The 22,624-nt window shown below is 37.3% G+C and overlaps 1 protein-coding gene across 3 annotated transcripts in view; it reads left to right on the top strand.

The window, feature by feature from the left end:
- Zdhhc21 (zinc finger DHHC-type containing 21) overlaps window positions 1-15,682 on the top strand; it is a 69,377-nt gene extending 53,695 nt beyond the window's left edge. For all 3 annotated transcript variants that reach the window (XM_004631716.2, XM_023715846.1, XM_023715847.1), the window contains 2 exons: window positions 8,862-8,905; window positions 9,443-15,682. In XM_004631716.2, the coding sequence (XP_004631773.1) occupies window positions 8,862-8,905; window positions 9,443-9,575 (177 nt within the window). In that variant the 3' untranslated portion in view covers window positions 9,576-15,682. The remainder of the gene's footprint in view (window positions 1-8,861; window positions 8,906-9,442) is intronic.
- The last annotated feature ends 6,942 nt before the right edge of the window (window positions 15,683-22,624 follow it).

Below are 22,624 nucleotides of genomic sequence, written 5' to 3'. Positions count from 1 at the left end.
ATGTTCTGCTCCTGGACTAGCTGGGTGGTTCTGTATCCTACTCTCTCTGCAGGGATTGCAGTTGCAGGGTTTCGCCCCAAGCCTGTATGCCAGGCCTGAGCCAGTCTGGGTGGGACGAGGTAGAGTAGGGGGGAGAGGAAGCTCTCCCAAACATTCACTGGGACTGGGCTAGGACTGGATCTGGGGGTCCTTAGAATGCGGCAGAAATTCTAACTGGGTGGGCGAGGTGGGGAGGGTGCTGTGGAGTGTTGGGTGGGGCCCCAAGGGGGTGGAAGAGGTTCTAACCCACGATGCGCCTGGGCTGGGACCAGCAGGTCCCGACAGCGCAGGGTAGCCACAAGCTCTCCCCCACACTCACCGGGCCTGGGCTAGGACTCGAGGATACCATTTTACATTCTTATCAGATTCTAGTTACTTCATAACTTTGTTATCTTTTTTGGCTGCTACGCTCTCTATTTGTAGGAGTTTTGGTGCTTTTTAATAGCATTTTGTTTTAACTTGTGTTTTCCTGATGAGTTATAATTTTAAACCATTCTTCATGTGCTTATTGGCTATTTATGGATATGTGAAATAGGTTTGAGTATATATCTTATTCATTCAATTTGAAATATTTTCTAATATCCTGTGATTTCTGTAATAATGACAAAAGTATTGGTAACAATTCTGAGGTTGAGAGTTCCCCTAAAATCTTTTTCCTGTTTTTATGCTCATTCATAATTACTTTATGATAATGAATTTAATCTACTTCATAAGTCACAATAAAATTGCCAGGTTCTGTTTACATATCAACTCTATGATATGAATTTACATCCTACAATATTACAAGATTTTTTTCAGATTTCCCTGTGTTCTTACTCTTAATGGAAGGGACATTTTAGAGCATTTTCAGAGCTAAAGGGTACGTGATACTTAGTGAGGGCTGGCAGACGTTGTAGCCAAATGTAGCCGCTCCCTTCCCACCTAACTGCCCCTTTATCCTCAGAAAGTTAAATTGTGAGACCTTTTAAGTATCCCTAATCTAAAATTTTAATATTCTCCTCCGACTTAGACATAATAAATAATTTATTATTTTTGTTGGCTTTAAAAGGCCCTACTCTATATTGGGTTACATTCTGACTCTTTCTTTCAGCCCACATGTCAGTATTCTCAAGTTGTAGTTTTTCTTTTTGTTGTATCCTGGACCAACATTTCATTGTATAAACAGGGAGATCTAGTTCTAATGTGACATTTCTGAAACTGAGTAGAAGCCACATTTGTTAAATGGTACTCTCCAAACATTCCGCTTTTTGTATACATAAAGTACCTTTTGGGAACGCTGTGTATTAGATAGGGTTGTAACTATAGAAATTGGACATCTGTAAAACATTCAGAGAAGAATCCAAGTGTTGAGAAAGAGAGCCTGAATGTATCTGCTAGTCTCATCTTTAGTCACTACACTCTCTCTTGAATACAAATAACAAAAGTTACTATGAGTGTTACTTGCCTTTGTCTGGATTGTCATAGAGAACCTCAAGTACTATTTTTGAATTTAATGATGATAATAATAGTTTCCAGAATGTACTCCTCTCTGCATTGATTCCGTTATTTAAGGCTTCACTATTTAACATTTTGTACTCAGTGTTTAATTTTAAATCTAATGAATTAGAATCTAAATAAAATAGTATTTAATATTTTGATTAAAATTAATAATATCGATTATACTTATTTTTCTTACACAATACATTTTTTTTCTCATTTTTATGATGAAACCCTGACTACCTACAGAAAATTTCACATCTGGCCATGTTTTTGCTATCATCTGAATTCAAGTAACTCTCTGCAGTGTGAGGGAAGTGATGGTTTGTCAAGTAGTATAGTATTAAAAAAAATAGGCAAAGGAATCAGTAAATCTGATCAGTGCATAGAGCTTTTCTCTTTCCCTAACCTGTGTACCCCAAAGATCGAGGAGGTGATTTGGGAAAGTACTAATGAAGATGTCATGTCATTACCTCTGCTGTCAAGTACTAAAATCTTTTTAATGGTGTAGCTTAATTATAGGTCTGTGAGAAGAAATAAAACAAATACTGTCTCTAGAACGCATAAGGTTTCAGGGAGGTAACAGGGTAATCCTAGTAGTGATTATCAGATGTCATTTTAGACCCATCAAGAATAGGGTCTAATTATTTTATCTGTGACCCAGATAAAATAATTAGAAATTACTTTAAAATAGTGGATTTCCAATCTCATTTCCAAGGTTAAACGATATCAGCACAACCAGATGTTTCTGTTAAACAGACTAATCTGAAGTCCATTTCTAAAGGCTTACTTTTAGATTTAATTCGTCATTGTTATTACTATCTAAAGAGAATACAAAATAATTTTTTAAAAATGACAAACAATGCAGAACTACACCAAATAAAACGATAGGAATTTGACATTAGATTTAATTTGAACAAGACATAAATATACACGTTTGTCCACTTTTACTGCATTAATATTGGTGTTAAAATGTTTTCAAAAATAGATCTGCTTTGTGATGTTCTTATTTAGAAAATCAAGTTACTCTGACTATTCCTTACTTAGGCTATTTAGCCCTTTCTCCCTTGCTGTTCCTAAGTGGAATAGGGATGTTGTTATTAATGTAATGGATGTTATCAGAATTATTGGGCAGCAGTTCACTCAGCCGAGCGTGATGTTGATTCTGCTGAGCACCAGCCCCGGCAGCGCTGGGTGATTGCAAGCGCTGTGTTTTCAGTAACGGGCTTGGAGAGAGTTATCAGGAAGTGCTGTAACAGCTGGTCCAGCACGTCCTGCAAGGGTCTGACAGTGAGCTATTGTTTACCGTGACACTCGTCTGACAGTTTATCTACATTTTGTATACAAGCATTTTTGTTTCCCGGGCACTGAGGAGTTTATGTAATGGCGTAATCTTTTGATGCTGTCTCTAGAGCTTAGTGCCTTTTCAGTTGTGTTTGTCAGGATGGTAAGGAAGATGATTTGATTGCAGTTTTGTAAAAGGGTTTAATTTCACAAAGAAAAAAATAGCAAGGTTTTTCATTAGGTGTCACAGGAACTATGTTGGATTCTATTTAAATTGTTAAAGTTAGCTTAAACCAAACTTTTAAATTAAAAGAGAAAATCCCCTCTCCCCAAGTACATTGGTTTGTATTGGACTTGTAAAATTAATGCTTGCTAAATAAATGCTGTATAGAAGGAATCACAAATACCGGGGTGACTTAATTTTAGCTTGATTATCTCACATTCAAAATGTTAAATCAGTTTAAAGGAGATTATTAAATTGCATTTCATTAATCAATTAGTGGATTTCCTTGCCTTTTAACGTGTACTCAGAAATGTAGTCTTGAGATTATTAATCCTTATAATTAAATTTTGCCAAGTATCAAAGGTATGAATTAACCACATTTAGTACAATCTTTACACAAATTATGTTTGGTCTCCTCGGCTCCCAAGTCAGCTTTGCAGATATGCAAATCATTGCTAATTATACTGAACCTGGCTCTTACATTTCTGTAAGGGAGCTCTCGATAGCATTTTCACTTTCTTTTCTGAATTATATTTTTATTTAATAAAAGTTGCTCATCCTACCCTCCTCCATTCAGTTTTTTAAACTCTGGCCAATCAATATTTCTCTCCTTTTCTGCTAGGAACCCTTGTTCCTCTGTTTTATTAGTTAGATACATTTTCTTTTAGACTCAAATTTAATTTTAGATTGTACCTGAAAAATAATTTCTGAGGTTGACATCAGCCATCAAGAGATGATGGTTCTGGGGCTGGGGATGTAGCTAGTGCCTGCCTGGTAAGCATGAGGTTGTGAGTTCGATTCCCAGTACCAAGAAAAGAAAAGTATGGGCTGGCCAGGTAGCTCAGCGAACTAAAGTGCCTGCTTAGGCAGATGCAGGGACCAGAGTGCAGTCCCCAGTGTGCCATGCCAACCCTACCCACTGAGGTATGCTGAGACTGGCACTGAGACTGGGCATGGTGGTGCATACCTTTAATCCCCAGCACTTGGGAGCTGAAAGCAGGAGGATCATTACAAGTCTGATGTGTGTAGTGAGACCCTCTAGACCCTGTACTAAATACATTAAAAAAAAAAGTAAAATAAAAAAAAAGTTAAGAGATGATGGTTCAATCAAAATAAAGAGTTCAATTAAAATAAATTACTGACCACAGGTAAGGTCTATATTTCTATTAAGTCTTACTCATTTTAAGTATATAAAAAAACAAACTTCTAGTTTTTAGAAGAGTGAAACATTCTCCTAAATCTCTTAGTTAATGCAGACTAATGGAAATATTCAAGTATTTTGACCATACCTAGCATAAATATTTCTTGGGAAATAAAATAACCTAGTAGTAGCAATACATAGAAAATACTTGTTTCTCATCATTCCTAGAAGAATGAATTTTTTTCCTAGATAGCTGAGTTTATAATTGTATTCATATCCCTTTGAAAATAGAAGTTGTCTTGTTGGTCCTTTCCTGTTGGGCACTGAAATTGTTCTCTTTTGTAGGGAGTGAAAATTACCTGCAACAAAATATTTTCATTATTTTTTAAGTCTACATTTCTCTGATTGGTGAAGCAAAGCAAAAGTCTAGTTTAGAATATGACAGCAATCAGAGTTCCTTTTCCCCGGAGGCAGCAGCTTCTCTTATTTTCTGTTTCTATCGTGCTTGTGAATGTGTCCACATAACTCCTGCTGTGGAAGCACCAGCACAAACGCCGGATGGCACGTTGCTCCGATTCAAGTCGTGCTTTTCTCTTGTAACAGTGTTCTGGATGGCAGGATTTTAGAGGGATGAAGGTTTATTTGCCATTTCTAGACAAAAAAAATAGCCTGTTTTGGCCAGCCTCACAGATCCTGTTAATAAAGTGATGGTAAACATCATACCTGTTGTCAGAAGAGCCATTTGCTCATGATGATTTAAAAGGGATCATTTTAGTTATTTCCTAAAATAGATTCTAAAAAGGTGTCCAAAAAGCTTGAAAATATAAGCTTTTTCTATGTAAAATCTAAATCTGAAGTTTTTAAAGTTTTTTTAAATGCTGAAAATAAGTTCCTTGAGGTTTTAGTTAAGTTGTAAGCTTATGCATAGTAACAGTTCGCAGTAGTATCAGCTGATGATGCTAATCTGACTTTTCTGGTGAGCTCCTTTTCTTGAAGTAGTTTCCAGGCTCTAAGTATTGTCCAAAAGGGCGGGGAGATAGCTCAGCGGCCTGAGGGTCTGCCTGGCAAGCTCAAGGTTCTGAGTTCGATCCTTGGTACCAAAATAAATAAATAAATATAAAATAAAGTAAGTATTATCCACAGCTGTGATTTTAGGCCACTCATACCCCTTCCTTCCCTCATAGTCCTCCTTGACGTCTGTCCCATCTTTTCCTTCTTACTTTGTACAAGCTCTCTTAATTGCTTTGGAATAGCCTGTCACCATCAGACTTTAAGAACCTATTAAAGCAGCTTCATTACCTCCCTTCCAGATGTGGAGCCTGAAGCCCAAGCTTCCTCCAGGTCCCTAATTGATGCTCTCATGTGTCTGTGAACTGTTTTCATTTTTTAGAAAACCATTTTGAAGAAATTATACAGCAGACCTGAGAAAGGTTAGTTATGAATAGAATATCACTGGATACCTTAAACTTCAAAACATGATAGGGAGACATTATGTGTGTATGAGCATGCATATGTATATATGTACATACCATAATTTATTTATAAATCCCTGGAAAATTTGTAAAGGAAATACTGTGGTTCATTACTAGCCACCCAGAAAACATCTGTTTTGCTCTTTGTATCTAACTGTTCATACATGAGAATTTAATATAATGAACTACTCTTCTTATATCTCTTAAGGACTTAAAAGTATTAGCATCATTGGAAAAAAATCCTACAGCCACAAAAGTTCTTGGGATTTGAGTTGCATTTGTGTGACTAATGCTCTTTGGCAATGGTAATATCCACCTTTGTCCATAGGATGAGCAAGGCAGTAAGGTAAAGGAATGAAAATGTATCTGTGACCACTAAAATCCTAATTTGTTAACTTCATTGAATTAAGAAACACTTAGGTTAGTAAAGCTTGCTTGTAGGTATGTCTGAGTAGGTCGTGGAGGTGTGACCTTGAGTCCTATACAGGGGAACCTTGGTTCATGACCTTCATTTATTTGTACTTTAGGGGAAGATGGTCATGTTTGTATTTATGTGGGAAAGATGGCCATGATTGTTTTTGTCATTTGATGTGGAGGTTGTGAAGGTTAGAAAAATTTTGTCAAATAGTTTTGTTTGAAAATTGAATTGTTCGCTAACAAATGTGTCCATGAATGGAGGAATTACTGTATGTAGTCTTCAGCTTGCTCTGCTCTGTCACAGTTTTGCCACTTTGATTCCCAGCTCCTTTGCTTAGCCACATACTTCTGTGGTGACATTTCTGCCTTGGAGCCATATGGCTTTGAAACCATTTAGACAGGCTTGAGGGAGGTGTGTGGAAAAGTTTAGAGATGCGGGCTGGAGAAGCCTAGAGCATTATGAACAGACGCTGATGGGTGATTCTGGTCAGAGCTCGTGAGACTAGCATGTAGATAAGGATGCAGCAGCTTTCATTTGTGAGCAGTGACTTTGTTGGTAGTTAGACCAGAGGACGTACACTGTGTTGGAAAATTTGTCTATATTTTGCCCATGTTCTGAGACACTTTGAGTGAAACTGAGATGAAGAGCAGTAGATTAATTGATCGGGTGGATGAAATTTGAAAGCAGCCTAACGTTCAGGTTGTGGTATGGATACTGCTGGGTACTTTCGTCTAGATTTATAGTGAGAATTAGAGGTGAAAGATGGAGGAGAAAAATTTGCAGAATTTAAATTTTGTCCTAGAAGGAACCATAAAGTTTGGTCAAAGGAAATGTGGCTATTAACAAGATTTGCACAATTAAAAAGAAATCAAGCACTTTGTACAGAGACAAGAAAGATGTTTTGAGAGCATCTCAGGAACAGCAATGCCACCTATTGCAATGCCACCTATTGCAGCCTCCAGGGTGCAGAAGTATAACCATTTCATGTGAGAAGAGTGTCCCTGTGACCCCTGCTTGAAAATTTTTTCCTAGAGAATTAGTTTCCCCGGAATTTATTTTACTATACTCAGCCGTCCAAGCCCTAAAAGGCTGCAAAAGCCACGGTTCAAAGGGCTTGGCTTTGGCATTGTCCACATGATGCTGTTCTTATAGTCATGTAGAATGCCAGTTTTGGTGCCAGGGAGGCTTCTACCCAGATTTCAGAGCAAGGCCTGGAAGACCGTCAGGGTAGCCCTGAGATGGCTCTGTATGAAGCTGTGGGAATGATACCAAAGGCGCAGAGGAGACCCGCCCCCCCAGAAAGTGGAAAGGCTAGGAAGATGGAGTATCTTTTGAGGAAAGCCGTAGACCATGCATGAGTGGGGCCTCCCAAGTAGCGGCCCTGTGGGCTGCAACAGCCAAGATCTGAGGGGTGGGCTAGCCCACGCCCACTGGAAGTCATCTTTTACCATATGCCCCAGATGCCAGATACAGAGCTGTGGGATTTAGTGTTTGCCCTGCTGTTTTCAGTCTGATTCTTTCCTATCCCACTGTTCCTTCCTTTTGGAATGGGATTGTACTTTGAGATTATGTAACTTGGTTTTGATTTTTTACTAAGACTTGATTTTTAACCAAGAGTTTGCTTTGAGTCTCAGAAAAGGTTTGCATATGGACTTTAGGACATGTTTTTGGGTGTGAAGTTGATAAGGTGTGGAATGTTACCCTTTTTCCTGATTTTCCAACTTCATTGGATTAAGTCATGTGTAGTAGATTAGCATACTCCTGGGATATATAGGTGGGATGTGAGAGTATGGCCTCGGGGACTCTATGATCCCTGCACATCCCGCTGGCACTGTCCCCTGCTCTGCTTTCTGACCCCATGAACTGAGCAGTGTGCTTCCAGGGCATTTTTGCCATATTTCTGCCTTGCAATCAGCCAACCATAGATTAAGTCCTTGCAATCACCAGTCAGAATGAAACTCTCCTTTAGTTCATTATAGTGGCCCAGGGACAGAAAAGCTAGCACAGTGCCTGATGTTTTGTATATTGAAAAAACAGTTGTTATTTCATGATGTATGTTTAGAATACACGTTTTTATTCAAAAATAAGGATTGTGATTTAATGTTTATTTGGATATTTGAATATAACAGTTTGTCAATCTAATAATAGGTCTTTTGTTAATAGTTTAAAGTAGCATTTTCTAGAAGTGATCTTTGTTTGCTGAGTGTTTGCATATATTTGCATTAGAGCCTCAGCAAAAACATGATGATACTGTATTACTATGAAGAGTGATTTTTCTGTTAAAATGTTGTTTTTACTAAAGAATACTAATGAGCTCACTTTAGTGTTCAGAGGGACAGATGCTAAATATGGCCAGTTCATTGACTGCCTTGTTGAGTTTTATTGTTTACAGAAATCCAGAACCAGTAGCACTCTTTTGACTCGTGGTGATTTATTGTTCATTGGTGTCTTTCATGTGTCATTTTGGGATTTGTTTTTTAGGTTTTATTCACTGATAGTTGAGCTGAAAATAAATAGTAGGTTTTAAAAAGAATTACCAAAAAGCAAGTGTAATGAAAGATTTTATTTTTAATGAAATCATAAGCCCACAATTTTTGTGAGGTTTTGTGCTGAAATTTTTTTTGCGATAATGTAATGTTGATTTTGCTTTTCCAAGGGAACTCCAGTGATGTATGTGAAGAACTTAAATCTATTCTCATATATAACCTTTTTAGATCTTTAGAATAGTCTCTCAAGGGGATTAAAAACATTTTAAAATAAATATGAAGACTTGATGAATTTGTCCTGAGTGTTCTTTGTGTTTAATAGGATACAACATCTATTGAAAAGATGTCAAACTGCTGCGAGGAAATGTAAGTATAAAAGTGAATTTGCGATGTTCTTTCTTACTTGAAACAACCAGCTGCATTTGAGAGCTGCATGCGTGTAGTGGAAGGATAATATGATGTTGATGTTTCCTTGGTGCCTCTTCTGAGGCGCCAGACAGACAGGAATACCCATGCTACAGTAGTTCTTCTATCCAGGATAGCTTTTAAACAAAATAAGTACAGATCAGTTTTTGTTCCTTGTCTGACTAAAGTAAGCTGAATTATTTGTTCTGAAAGTGCATCAGAAGAGGTTGCTTCTGTTTGTTCACCCGCATTCTGTTAATCCTGAGATTCTCCTCTGCTTCACGAGTTGCCCTAGGTTGATTGACGATGCAGATACAATATCGGCTATCCAGAGTTAAAACTCAGCTGCATGCCACAATGAAAGCAGAGCTGTGTTTGTGATGCTGGGACACAGTTCATCAGAGTGCAGTAATGGATCCCCAGCGACCTGTATTGTTTTAGCTGACTGAAGTACACCGTGGGAGTGCTGTCTTTCACTAATAGTGCTGTCTTCTGCAGATCGAGGCCCCGAAAGCCGTGGCAGCAGACCTTCTCAGAAGTTTTTGGCACTCGTTGGAAGATCCTGTGGTTCATTCCTTTCAGGCAGAGGCAGCCACTGCGAGTTCCCTACCACTTTGCCAATCATGTCTAAACAGATGGGTGGCGGGCACAGATGGGTCCTCCATGCTGGAAATGCGTTACAGGTTTCTGATAATAGAACTATGACAGTCTTCAAGTCAATTAAAATGCACCCACCAATCTAGGCATCATAACGTGCCCCAGGCTTCATTTTAATAGTGATCTTGATCCTGTTGTGGGACTAACCCAAGATCTAGATTTAAGTTTTAAAGCATGTTTACCTTCAAATTAGCTTTCCACAGGGATTTCTTTAAATGCTTTTGTTGTTAAACTCAAAGGCAATGATTGGAAGAAATAATTGTACATAAATTTCTTTTAGTACTGACTGTTACAGATTTTAATCTGTGGAGATTTTCAGATGTTTATTTAAATTTTCACTTTTAAGCAGTACTAACCAAATCTGAGTTTAATTCTGCAGGTTTTATAAAACTTGATATACCTTCTTATGTGTAATTTTGTTTCAAATACAAATTAAAATGCTTAATACTTTTTTATATGTGCTGCAAGATTTTTTTAAATGCAGCTTAAGAATGAATAATAACAAAGGGCAGTGTTTTCTTAGGAGCAGCTTTCTAATGTTTTCTCTCTTCACCAAAACGAAAATTAAAAAAAAGAAAATTGCTGAAGGAAAGTACCAACTACCTGTCTTATTATGAAGAAAAGATTAATTCTTTCAACATTAATTTTTCCTTTTGTTGTTGTAATTATTGATTGCTAGTAGAATATTTGCTGCCAGAAGGTTGTGACCAGTGGTCATATTTTCCTATTTTACCTTAAGAACTTAATGAACAAAAATGGTAGAAAATCTACAGTAATTTCATTTACTTTTTCTAGTGTAATATGTTAGAATGGGTACATTTTTAAAGTACTATATAATTAGATAATATATAATGTACAGTACAAAGAGGAGGACTGTTGTGCTTTTAAATAAATACATACTTTTTACTTGTATTTATCTACTAGAAGGCGTAAAATTACACATTGAAGATTTAGATAGATTGGTATCAGGCAACTCATATTGAAATTTTATTTGCTAGTAACTAGTAAGTAGCTCACAATTAGCAAGTTATTAGTAAGGGTGACTAGGTTTTATGTACTGGTAATCACCTAAATTAAAGTTAAATTTCCACTGGCCAAGTACAAGTTGTGTTGCTCTACAGACCTTCTATTAGTAAGTAATGTTAGGAAATGATTGTGCAGTAATGAAATAATAATGATCTATATTATTAGCCTTATACAAATTTAAATTGCCAATACTAATGATCTCTTGGAAAGCAAAGAACATTTGTGAGAACAAATATTTAATATGCTGTGAAAAAAAAATGTAGCTTTTAGTTTTTCCATTAGAATACTGCAAAATCCATGTTTTTTAAAACATTGTGTACTTACACTTTTCCCTTAAGAGAAGACTAGAAGAGTCTGCTGTTCTAAGACCATATTAATACTTTCAATTTTGAAAGTAAGAGATCATACGTGGGATACAGTGAAACAGAAGGCTACCATTGTTAGCCAGTTGGCTATACTATGGCTGATTCTTTCAGAAATTGTAAATACCTCCTAAAATATTCTGAAATAATAGAATAAGCTCTTTTAGAGATATTAATATCATGTTTTTCATGTTTTAATTACGTGTTATGGCTTAAAAAGTTAGACGTAGCAGATGAAAGTATTTATTGGTGCTGATAAAATGTATATAGTAAATTTAATATAAACATATAAAGATTAATGAATCATAAAATTAGACACATTGATTGGATCTTGTGAAAGCTAATTAGCCAAATTTGGTGGCAGCAGAACTAGCACAAGGAACTAAATTGTGTATAATATGGGTAGGTGTCAGTTGAATGCCTTATGTTGCACACATTCCCTTTGTATGAGAACCTGGAGAAGACAGCTGAACCAGGGGAAGCCCTGAGGACTTGATGAACATGCTCTTGTGGTGGCAGTGCTATGGTGCAGCAGCAGGGGAGGTCTCTTTCCTATCCTCAGGGTTTGTGCTTTTGGTGTTCTTAGATTTACCCCTTCTGGGACATGTCTCCTTATGTTCCCTGGTCCTGTTCCCTCTGTATCCTGTTCCTCTAAGTATGGAGCTGTAGACTGTTGTGCTAGATAAGCATGTGCTAATTTATTGTGAGTAGTGAAAATGCTACTTACCACTATATTTACATAAAAATCTGTATTGATGTACATTTAGACAGACATATGCTGTAACTTGCATTGTTCTCAAGTTAGCACCCTTCATCCTACTGTGGGATTTATAATTCTTGTTGGACTGCTAGGGAGAAGCCAATTGGCAGTTCCTGGGGATTGCAGACTCTGGCGTTCTTTCTGCGCCCTCTGTTGGCTAATTGATGTAATGGTATTGGCTCTAGAAGCTCCCAGCCCCCAAAGTAAATTTTACACAGATTTTGAACATGTCAGAGGTACATATTTCAGAAAAGTATATGTATAAAAATTCAGAATTTTATTAAATGAATGTTACTACCTATGATGTTATCTCTAACCTATAGGAATGTGTTGACTGCTTCATTTATGTACATTCTTCCTAGCAATACAATTTCGTATCAGATCAGGATAAACTAGGCATCTTGTATTTTATGTTAAACCTTATTTTGGCAAACTAATTCCTTAGATAGGCTCTCTAAAATTTGTAGTTTATTACAGGACACAAAAATTTGTTAGTTATATGGCAACTATATATGTAGTGTGATTCACTGAGTATATAAAAATGCATTTAGTTTTTTCTGTCTCGATTTTGGAATTCTTTTTTTACTGGCTTTACTATCTTAAATCAATGAATAAGAGATTAATAGTCTTCCTATGTGCACCTCCCCAGAGTTACCCACATACCCTCAGTAGCCAGTGTGACACGTGTCCCTTGTATCTGCGCAGAAAGCACCGGTGTCAACATGAGAAAATAAATATGAGCAGCCAGGTTATGGATATAGTCTGATGCTGGCCACTGGATATCTTTATAAACATTCTATTTAATTTTTGCAAGATGTTTAAAAGGTGTTTTTACATGAGCAAAGTGATTTATTGACTTTTGGAGATGAAATTGTTTTTTACCAGGATACAGTTACATCTGTTAAACAGTCATATCTCTTGCTTTCTAGAGAGAAATGTTTGGGGGTTCAGTATAGGCCGAATATTGTCAAGATAGAGTGGATTGAGAATCCCCCCAAGCAGTGGGCATTCAATTGAAGGGTTCTCTGTACTTTGTAACCTGGATTTAAAGTTTAAAAATACTGACCTAATATTTCATTATATGAAAATACTGTATTATTTTGCTTAAAAGTTGTAATTAAAATATTTGTGGTTGACCCACAGATAGCCACTTAAAATTGAGGCTAACATACTAACCTCTTTCTCAGAAGAAAACATATTACTTTTAATGGCCTTGAATGTAGCTGTGTAGAAGAACGTAGGAGAATGTCATTGTACTCAAAAGCATCATAACAACTGAGCTAAAACTTGTTAGAATTAGTATATTTTTACTAATGTATAGAAGTCTTTTTTTTTTTTTTCCTAAGGATGGTAGCTAATTCTACCTGTTCTTTCTTTGACTTCCAAGTCCCCTCCACACAAGTAACTAGTTGAGGAGACATTTTGTTCAAAAGGTATATTAATTCTGAATAAGAATCAAAAAGAATTAGGAAACACTCATGAACAGGAAGTGTCTGCTAATTTAGATTATGGTCACACAATTTCCTGTGTGTTTTGGGACATTTTGAGTTCTCATGTGTATTGCTGTAAAATCACAATGTGTCTAGTTGTGGCTTAATATGACATTAATATTCATTAACAGAGATGATAGTTTCTGTTTGGGCTTTTTCTAGTCTCTTGCTACTTCTCTTAGGCTTCATGTGTCATTAGACTAAATAGTAGCTCAAGTTTACTATAGTTACTTCATTAAGTTTTTTATGTGACCTTTAATGATATACATAGATTATATCTAGAATTTATTTAGTGAAGTTTACACTTACAAACATAAAGTAGTTTACTGATAAGTGTAAGTATTAAATTTTCATCTAGTTCTACTATTGCTTTTATAAATATAAGTATTAACAAATATAGTTAGTAAGTCATGTATTTAGTACGTTCTACTTGGTAGTATTATTAACCATGTAATTAAGGAATGAACATATTTAATGTCCACATTTTTTGCCTTCTGTATTAGAAATTATCTTCTGAGTTTATCTATAAATCAAAAATTTCAGAATGCTCTATATTTAGCTATTCTTATTTGAATTTTGAAGTATTATACAGTAGAATTGTGAAAGTAGAGAAATTAACTTGTTTGAAGTATTTTGAACAAGTACCATTACTTACTCTTACCAAGATTTAACATTCTGCTATTGTGGGGATGATGGCTTAACTTCAGGAGAATGACTTCTCTGACTTCTTTCATTATCATTTGCATTTTTTAACAACAAAATTCATTACATTTTTGTCTTTTATTGAGATGTTGCAGTATTGCATGCTACTAATTTGAATGAAACAGATCACATTTTAAAATTCTTAAGTCACTGATTTTACTGGCCTTTTTCATTATCATAAGTTTTACTCTGTCATATCCTTTACCCCTTGTTACCACATAGGATAGGTACCAATGAGTAGGAAGTAGCCAGAAAACTGTATAAAGGGAATAGGGCAGCTTACTGAGCTGGAGAAAGGGCTGGATGAGGGTGGGTTTCCGCGCTGCGGTTGGAGAGTGTTTCTGTCACCTCAGAGAGTCTCCGTGCTGTCATCATTTTAGCCTGGTGTCTTACTGATGCCATTTTACTCCTAAGAGTTGTTACACATGTAAGCATTTAGTTGTATTAATTAATCTAAAGAGTTTACATTGCTCTTTCTATTTAACTGGTCCAGTACCTTGAGAAGTTGTTTTTAAATTTTAAATAAGTAATTGTGCAGTGTATGTTAGTGTGCAGTATTAAAAGTATGGAAAGTGCTGCTGTCTAATACAGAAGAGAAATGAGTAGATTGCTCGAAGTTTGAAGGAACTGAGACCTTTTCTGCAGGTCTCTGTGGCAAAGACATGATCCTAATTGTTACAGAAAAGTTTGTGGTCAGAAGAAACAATCCACAACTTAAATGTCAAAGGTCATCTCCACTTTAACATTTGGGATCTTTTGGAGTTGATACTTAAAGGGTCTTCTTGCTAGTATTTTGGGTTCCCTGTAGCATGTAGTGTAGTGTAGTGCTTACCATGTTTTTTCGGCACTTTGTTCCTTTTGATATCGATAGCTTTATAATACATAAACCAAGATATGGACAAAACAGTGAAAAAGGTGTGTTTCTTTCTGTGGCTTTGCTCATCTGTTTGACTTAGTACAGAGTTGGTTTGTAGACTGCAAAATAAAGGGAGCGCTTGTCTACCTATGTGCTGCACACCCTGTGTTCTTGCCAGTGTGCATTAGTGATACCCTAACCTACTGGTGCCTGAAGTTATGCTTTACAGCGCCAGCCACTGAAACATCCTGGTGCTATTATCTGTGGTAGCATTGAGTGACATTTTAATTCCTGTACCAAAGAGTTGATTTTCTTCTTGGTAGACTAAAAGTTTTCTGTCTCACATCTTCGTGTTTATAAAGCATAAATGAATGGTATTAAGAAGAATTTTTTTACCAGCTCTTCTCTTTGCAACTGCTGCTTCAGTTTAATTTAAGTGTCGCGTTTAGGAACCACTGCACCCAGCCTACAGTTAGGCAGATTTGTAAGGCTTTTAATTTTATATTTTAATGCTGCTTGGTGACTTTAAAAGGTAGTTTAATAGGTGGTAGCGACTAAAGATAACTGAAGCAATTTCCATAAGTTGTTTTTTGCCCTTATTTATGCAACAGTGAATAAAAAGTAATTTTCTGTAAAAAAATGATACAGCTTATTGGGTACTTTCATGAATACTAAAAATCCTACATGAGAGGTGAAGAATGGGTCCATTTTTATTAAAAATAAAGTATTTAACATCTATTTGTATTATCCCTAGTGGCATTAAAGAGTGATATTGCTACTTTGTTCACTTTGCCAATAAAAATAACACTTTAAAAAATGTTCCCAGCAGAAAATGTAAATGCACCTTCATTTAAACGAAACTACGAATAGAAAATTGAACTTGACCAAAAAAAAAGTCTGGATATTTTTATTCACCTCATATGGAAATTCAGAGTAAGATGGTTTTGAAAACTAATTTAGTGATTCATTTTCTAAAAGTGGAGAAAAACACTCAAATGTAATTGTCCACATGTAAAAAACTGCTATGCATTCTATACTGGTTCCCTGTTTCTCTCTTCTGAATTTTAAAAATACTATCATTTAGTGCCCTTAAAACTGAAATCGAAATGGTTAATCATTCAAGCAAGATGGTAGCAATGTATACATATTCACAAAAAGACAATCATTTTTAAATGTTTACATTATTTTTGATCATCTAAAATCAATTCTTCCTTGATGCAGATACAATGCAGTATATGGTTTTGCAATGAATTCCAAATGGAAAAAAAGAAGCCTGAGATTTATGTGAAACATGACTTGAGAAAGATAGGCAAGAATCCAAACAAAGGGAGCTGGCTCAGTAGAATAAGTGCTTCCCTGGCAAGCATAAGGGTCTGAGTTCAATCCCTGGTTCTCCCCAAAAAAAGCAAAGTCCAAATAAATATGTTATAGGTGGAAGCAAAACTTTTGTTTGAAAGCAGAGTGGGATGGAGCAACATTTTGTATCTGATAATCTGCAACAGAATCTCCTCAATTGTGCTGCCATTATGTTGGTTCTGAGTACTTTAACTTGGGTAAGCATGCTTTAACTTGTTGTAGCTGAATGTGGTCATTTTTCAAGTTATGAGTAATAGAGAATTCACTAACCACTGTTTCCTACAGAGAATATTAATTTTTTTTAAAGAAACTTCAGCATAGGTATAAAAACCATCTAAAGGTATAACAGGAATATTTCCAGTGCAGTCAGAGAGACTGAAGTGAGTGGCAAGTCTGGCATGAGGGTGTGGTGACAGGAATGGGGAGGATGTGCATACGTGGTCATGCAGTGTGATCATTTTTCATGTTTGGAATTTGTATTTTGTTTGGTTGTTTAATCTGACTGTTAAATTTAGTAAATAAACAAAATGTGTGTTTATTTTGAGGTTCCTGTTAACCACAAATTCGGTCCAATAAATCCTCTTTTTTTTTTTTTATTTGACTTTTTAAAATATGTTTTAGAGATCCTATTTCTAAGTTTGTCAGGGAATTTTTTTTTTATTCAGTGCATAAGACATAAATCTGAGTGCTGGTTTTCTGCGTTGTTTACTATTTTGCCTTGTCTGTTACCATAAGAGCATTTAAAGAAAATTTTCACTTATATTTCTAATGCTAATCATAATAAGAAAAATAGTAGTTGAGATATTTAAGAATATATTGAGAAAAGGGAGGAAAGTGGGTAAAAATGAGAATCATATCTAAGATGTACTTGTTTAAATGTATAATCTACACTGGTTCTTAAAATGAAAAACTATATTTTAACAATGTTGTTTTTAATTTATTTTAGTGATTTGGTTTATTCATGTAATATTCTGTTTTCTTTATGGATTGTTTTTAATTTAAATTGTGAATTTTTACTTCTCTTGAAATGTATTATGTACTGTATTTTTAGAAATCTTATTTTTAAATAAATATTTTTTAAAAACATTGGACTCTTTTTTCCTTGCATTATCTCTTATTAAAATCAACCCAAAGTCTAGATTTCAGCATTACCAATGTGATGTTTTTTAAGTTTTATACAGTTTTGCTGAGTGTTCATAAGTTAGTGACCTTAAGACATTGTTCTGCCATAATAGAAAATTCACTAAGTATTCACCAGAAACTTGGTGTTGCATACAAAGGTTGAAATTGACAAAAGCAGTATTCCTACTTAGGAATATTTGTCTTGGAGATAAGCCACGTGGATGTGTCGCTCTACGAGTCTGAGGAGGTCCCCAAAGCTGAGCGAAGGAACCTAACCCACCTAAACAGAGTACCTGCAAGTTGACCGGCTCCTGTCACAGAAAAAACATTTCGGGGAGAGACACGGGAAGGGTTTGTGAGGTGGAAATGGGAGTCTGTGCTCGGTGGAGTGCAGGTGATCAGAGGAATGAGATGCAGTACCTCCTGGATCGGGGACAGCTGTGCTGCTCCTGCAGGTGAAAACGCTGGGAGAAGGCGGCCCAGCCCTCCCGGGGGCGTCCTGGACCATTCCACAGCTGGGAGCCCAGGTTTGGGGGCGCGAGGTGGGGCCGGGGAGCGCATGGCTGGGGATTTAAGTGCCAGGAGTCTCTCAACCTAGTTATCTTGGAGTCCTACTCTGAACTTTCTTAGGCTAACTTATGGGCCTTCCGTATTCCTAAGGATTTTGGGTGTGATGTATGTGGAAGGGAAGGAGCCTCAATTTAAAAGGTTGGCAGCCATCACCTTTGGTGACTTCGAGAGTGTTCTAGAAGCTGCAGCCTTCTTATACTTTTTTTTTTTTTTTTTTTTTTTTTTGCAGAACCGGGGATTGAACTCAGGCCCTTGCGCTTGCCAGGAAAGTGCTTATTCCACTGAGCCATCTCCCTGGCCCTGTCAGCCTTCTTAAAAGTAGTTGTGATTTGTAGTTATGACTTCCTTGTCTCCTGCCTGTCTTTTTATTTGTTCTACCTCAAATAGACTCAGTTGCCCAATTTATTTGATATCTATTTGCTGGATGCTTACAGAGGTGTTTTTCTTTAGGGAATAATTTACATGCAATAAATATAAAATTTATATCCAGGTACTTTTAAATATAAGAATATTGCATTACTAAGGCCGACCTGATAGGTCAGCGGACTGAAGTGCCTGCTTCAGCAGAGCACAGTGGCCAGGGTTCGATCCCTGGTGTGCCGTGCTGGCCCTGCCCATGGGGCGCATCGAGCTGATTGAGACTGGGCATGGTGTCACGCGCCTATAATCCTAGCACTTGGGAGGCTGAAAACAGAATCACTACAAGTCCAATCTATGTAGTGAGACACTGTAGACCCTGTCCTAATTACAGAAAAATAAAAGAATATTGCATTACTTAAGGCCTTTGCCTTTATGAAATTTTCTAAGACTGTCATGGCTTTTTGTTTACATATTTCTTAAGCTTCAAGTAATGTGAATTTTTATTTTTCTTGAAATATATTATGTACTGTATTTTTAGAAATCTTATTTTTAAATAATTTTTTTTAAATGTTGGACATTTTTCCTCCCCTTATCTCTTATTAAAATCAACCCGAAGTGCAAAAAGTCACAAAGGGGGAGTGTACATTAGTTGATAAAAATCACTTCTGAAAAAACCATCTGTAGGCTCTAACATTGATAGTTCTTAATTTTAAAAACTGATTTTCTATTAAAATAAATTTGATGTTTGGGTTAACAGATGAAATTATTTGGTTAACATTAAAAACTACTAATTCTGGGCTGGTGAGATTGCTCAGTGGTCTAAAGCACCTACTTAGAACAAGCTTGGCAAAGCACAGGGACCGTGGTTCAATCCCCCAGCACCACATGCCAGCCAGCCCCGCCCCCTGGTGGGCTGAGCTGGCCACACACACACACACACACACACACACACATAAATAAATAAAAGTTAAAAAAAAATAATTCTGCATTTGGTAACTCACAGCAAGCCATGGCCTTCAGACCAGCCTGAGGGATTATAAAGTCTTGACCCTTGCTTTTGCTGTAGTTTTCTCATTCTGAGCAGCTTTATAGTAATGCTTTCTTAGTGGTGAAAAAATTCTCAGACTTTCTGGTTTTAGGACTCATGTCGGAAATGACTGTGGCCCACAAAGGATCTTTCATGTAACTTACCAGTGTTTACTAGAAATGAAAGTAGAAACTTTAAATGCTTATTTGTGGTTCTTTGAAGCAAACTGATTACATATTAACACAAATACTTATTTAGAGATCGTGACGCTATGTTTCTACAAAGCTTTTTCTTGGTCTTAACCAGCAGAAAAATATAACCACAAGGTATGAAAAGAAATGCCATACTAATATACCGAGCTGTCAAAGGCTCAAGTCAACAACTTCTGACATTGCCAGTCCTATGGATAACCCACTACAATTATGGACTACTGGACTATATTGGGTTATTTTGTTGAATTCAAGTTCCTACAGTATTTGAACTGGCATCAAGTATGAAAAGGTCCTTTAAAGACTTCTCCAAATACAGCTTCTCTAACAGCAGTGGAACATCCATCTCTGATAAAAAAGGGGGAAGGACCATTTTGTAGTGAAAAAAAAAATGTACATATAAAATAGGATAGATATGCAGCTATGTTTTATTAGTTCAATGAGAAGAAAGGATTGTACTAATATTGTCTAGACAAGACATCACATCTGCATCTTGTCCTCTGAATACTACGAAGACAACAATATGCAATGTATTATTGTAACTGTCCTGACCTGTTTTGAAACTGTTTCATTCCTTTTTTCCTCATTAAAATGAGCAAACATTTTTTTAGAAAAGCTCTTTCACAGCTTCCTTTATAAGTGAAAGTTGATTTTCATACTTACGCATTAAATCAGTTGCATTATTTTTAATATATTTATTTATTTATTTATTTGGTGCAGGATCTCCCTACACTACTCAGCCTCATAGCGATCATCCTGTCTCAGCCTCCCAAGTGCTAGGATTACAGGCATGCACACCACGCCCAGTTTCGGGGCAGGCACAGCGCGCCCAGGGTTCCAGAGGCACCGCAGCATGAGGTACTGGAGATGGAGCCTGGGTCCTTGCACTTTCTAGGCAGGCGCTTAGATCGCTGAGCTATCTCTCCCCAGCCCAATTTCATTATTTTGAATGAGGTATCTGAAAGCAATCTGATTCTTGCAACTAGGTAGTTAAAAAGGAATGTTGTATATAAGTCTTTTCAAATAACTGTAAATATTCTTTGATGCTACACAAGAACTGAACATGTGAAGATAAAGTTTCTTTGTAATATGGAATCAGAAACACCGCTAAGGAATGTTTCTTATTCACCTGATGCCTTCTGTCCCATCTTCACTTTGGAAAGTTCTCCTCCTGATTTAAAATATGATTCAGTGAGAATATACCACAGATCTTGTCTGAAAAGTTCGTGTGGGAAAACCGCAGCAACCTCGTACTGTTGTGGGTTCACAGGACCTTGAAGTAACAAGTTACCTTCACTCATTCTGGAGAAAATGTTTGCCAAATAGTCAAGTCTGGAAAGTCTGTCTTTCAAATGCAAAATCGCATTTCATGAAAAAAGAGGTTCACTCAGCCTGCAGCTCCAAGGGTTGCACAAGTATTTTTCCTCTAAATAAACAGTCAATTTGGAATTCACCCGAAGTGCTTTATGTGTACTTTCTATATTACCAAACAAAATATGTAAAATGTACTTGAGAAAGATTTAATACAATTAATAGTTTGTATCGCGTCATCCCTTAAGAGCATGTTAAATGAAGCTGGCTTGTCACTGTCAAGCCCGTTTGTTTGAACTAGTTACTTTGATAGTGCTTGGGAGGTGCGGAGTGCCCTCAGCAGGCAGACAGCCTTTGGGCGCCTGTGATCCGCTCTGCACTGGCTCAGCGAGGAGAAGCCTGCTGTCCAAAAAGACAGTTTACAGCTCCAGCCGAGCTTTGGAGCGCGGCGAGCGTGGCGTCCTCCTAGCCTCGCTTCATTCAGCCTGCGGTAAGGAGGCAGAAGTTGCACATGCGTGATCGCATGGTAAGCATGCAGCTGGATTTGAGAAGCTGCCAGGTCCCGAGCAGAAGTGAGCGCGTGAAGTGGTGCTCTCGGCCGCCAGTTACCCGTGTGAGCAGCGGTTGCAGCGGCGTGCAAGGGCAATTGGAGGGCAATTGGGCCCCGCGGACATCCAGCTGCGCAGGCAGGCCCGGGAGGGCAGGGGTGCAGGTCAGTGTGGGGAGAACCTAAGCTTGCCTAAAAGTATCAGTCACAGCACGTTCTTTGTATGTCCTCTGGGTGTGTAGTTTTTAAAAATAAGCTTTCTGCCACAAATGAAAAGACAGTTCTAGGTAAAGATCAGACACCCAGACTGCAGTGTGTTTTGCATGGAAAAAAAAGCCAGAAGTGCTTGCCTGGCAAACGCGGGTCCTGAGTTCAATCCCCAGTACCACAAAAAAAAAAAAAGCCAAAACATCCAGAAAACAGGAAAGTTGGGGTATACAGAGTCAGACATTAGATGCTACTGTACATATGCACATAAATTTGTCTTTAGTAGTACCATGGTGTGGTGTGGATATTTATCCTTCATATAGTAATTTCTAATTTTACAAAATAGGCATGTTTCTACATCTGATTTGTGATTTTTGGCACAAGCCCCACAAATGGTTAATGTTCTAATATGCGGAGAGTTTATAGTTCCACATCTAAACGACGAATAGGAAATCCTTGATGAAGCGTGACCCTTACAGTAGTGAAATTTATTGCATCATTTGTACAGGCTGTGTGGCTGTAGCTGTGTGTGTGTTGGGGTTGCCCAGAAGGAGCCAGGACTGAAGAAGCCTTTGGGGTGCTACACTTGTTACAAGCCGATGCCTTGTTCTTAAATGTTCCAAGCATTCCAGGTATTCTCAGCGTGGGAAAGTGCACGTAATGGGGAAAAGAGCAGCTGTTTCGATAGGACTCCGGGGGCTGTCATTTTTGCCATTGCTTTTCCATGTGTATTTTTCACATGTGGAAGTCTGCGGTGTTCAGGGTCACCCCAAGAGCTTCCCGGTAATCCCCACCCTCTATTCTGACCCTCACAGAATCTGCTTCCTCTACGGTCATTCCCCTGCTTGTTTTCACTTTGCACAAACATGAAGAATATTTTGTTCAACTTCTCATGCCTCCCATGGAAATTGCTCTTCCTTGCGTTGTTTTTTCTCCCATGTATTATCAACTAGAACAAAATGGGGGGGGTTACTTAGTGCCCCCACCTTCTCAAAGCTAAGTAGTGGCCATAATTTAGTGGGTGTCTGTCCCTCTGTCTGTCTCTCCCCTCCCCCATTATTGCAGTTATTAATGCTGTGTAGCAATTCCAAGAACCAAACCCTTGTGGAGGTCGCGGG

This window comes from Octodon degus, unplaced genomic scaffold, assembly GCF_000260255.1.
Source record: "Octodon degus isolate 3935 unplaced genomic scaffold, OctDeg1.0 scaffold00044, whole genome shotgun sequence".
NCBI lineage: Eukaryota > Metazoa > Chordata > Mammalia > Rodentia > Octodontidae > Octodon > Octodon degus.
This window is presented reverse-complemented; position numbering and strand designations above follow the sequence as displayed.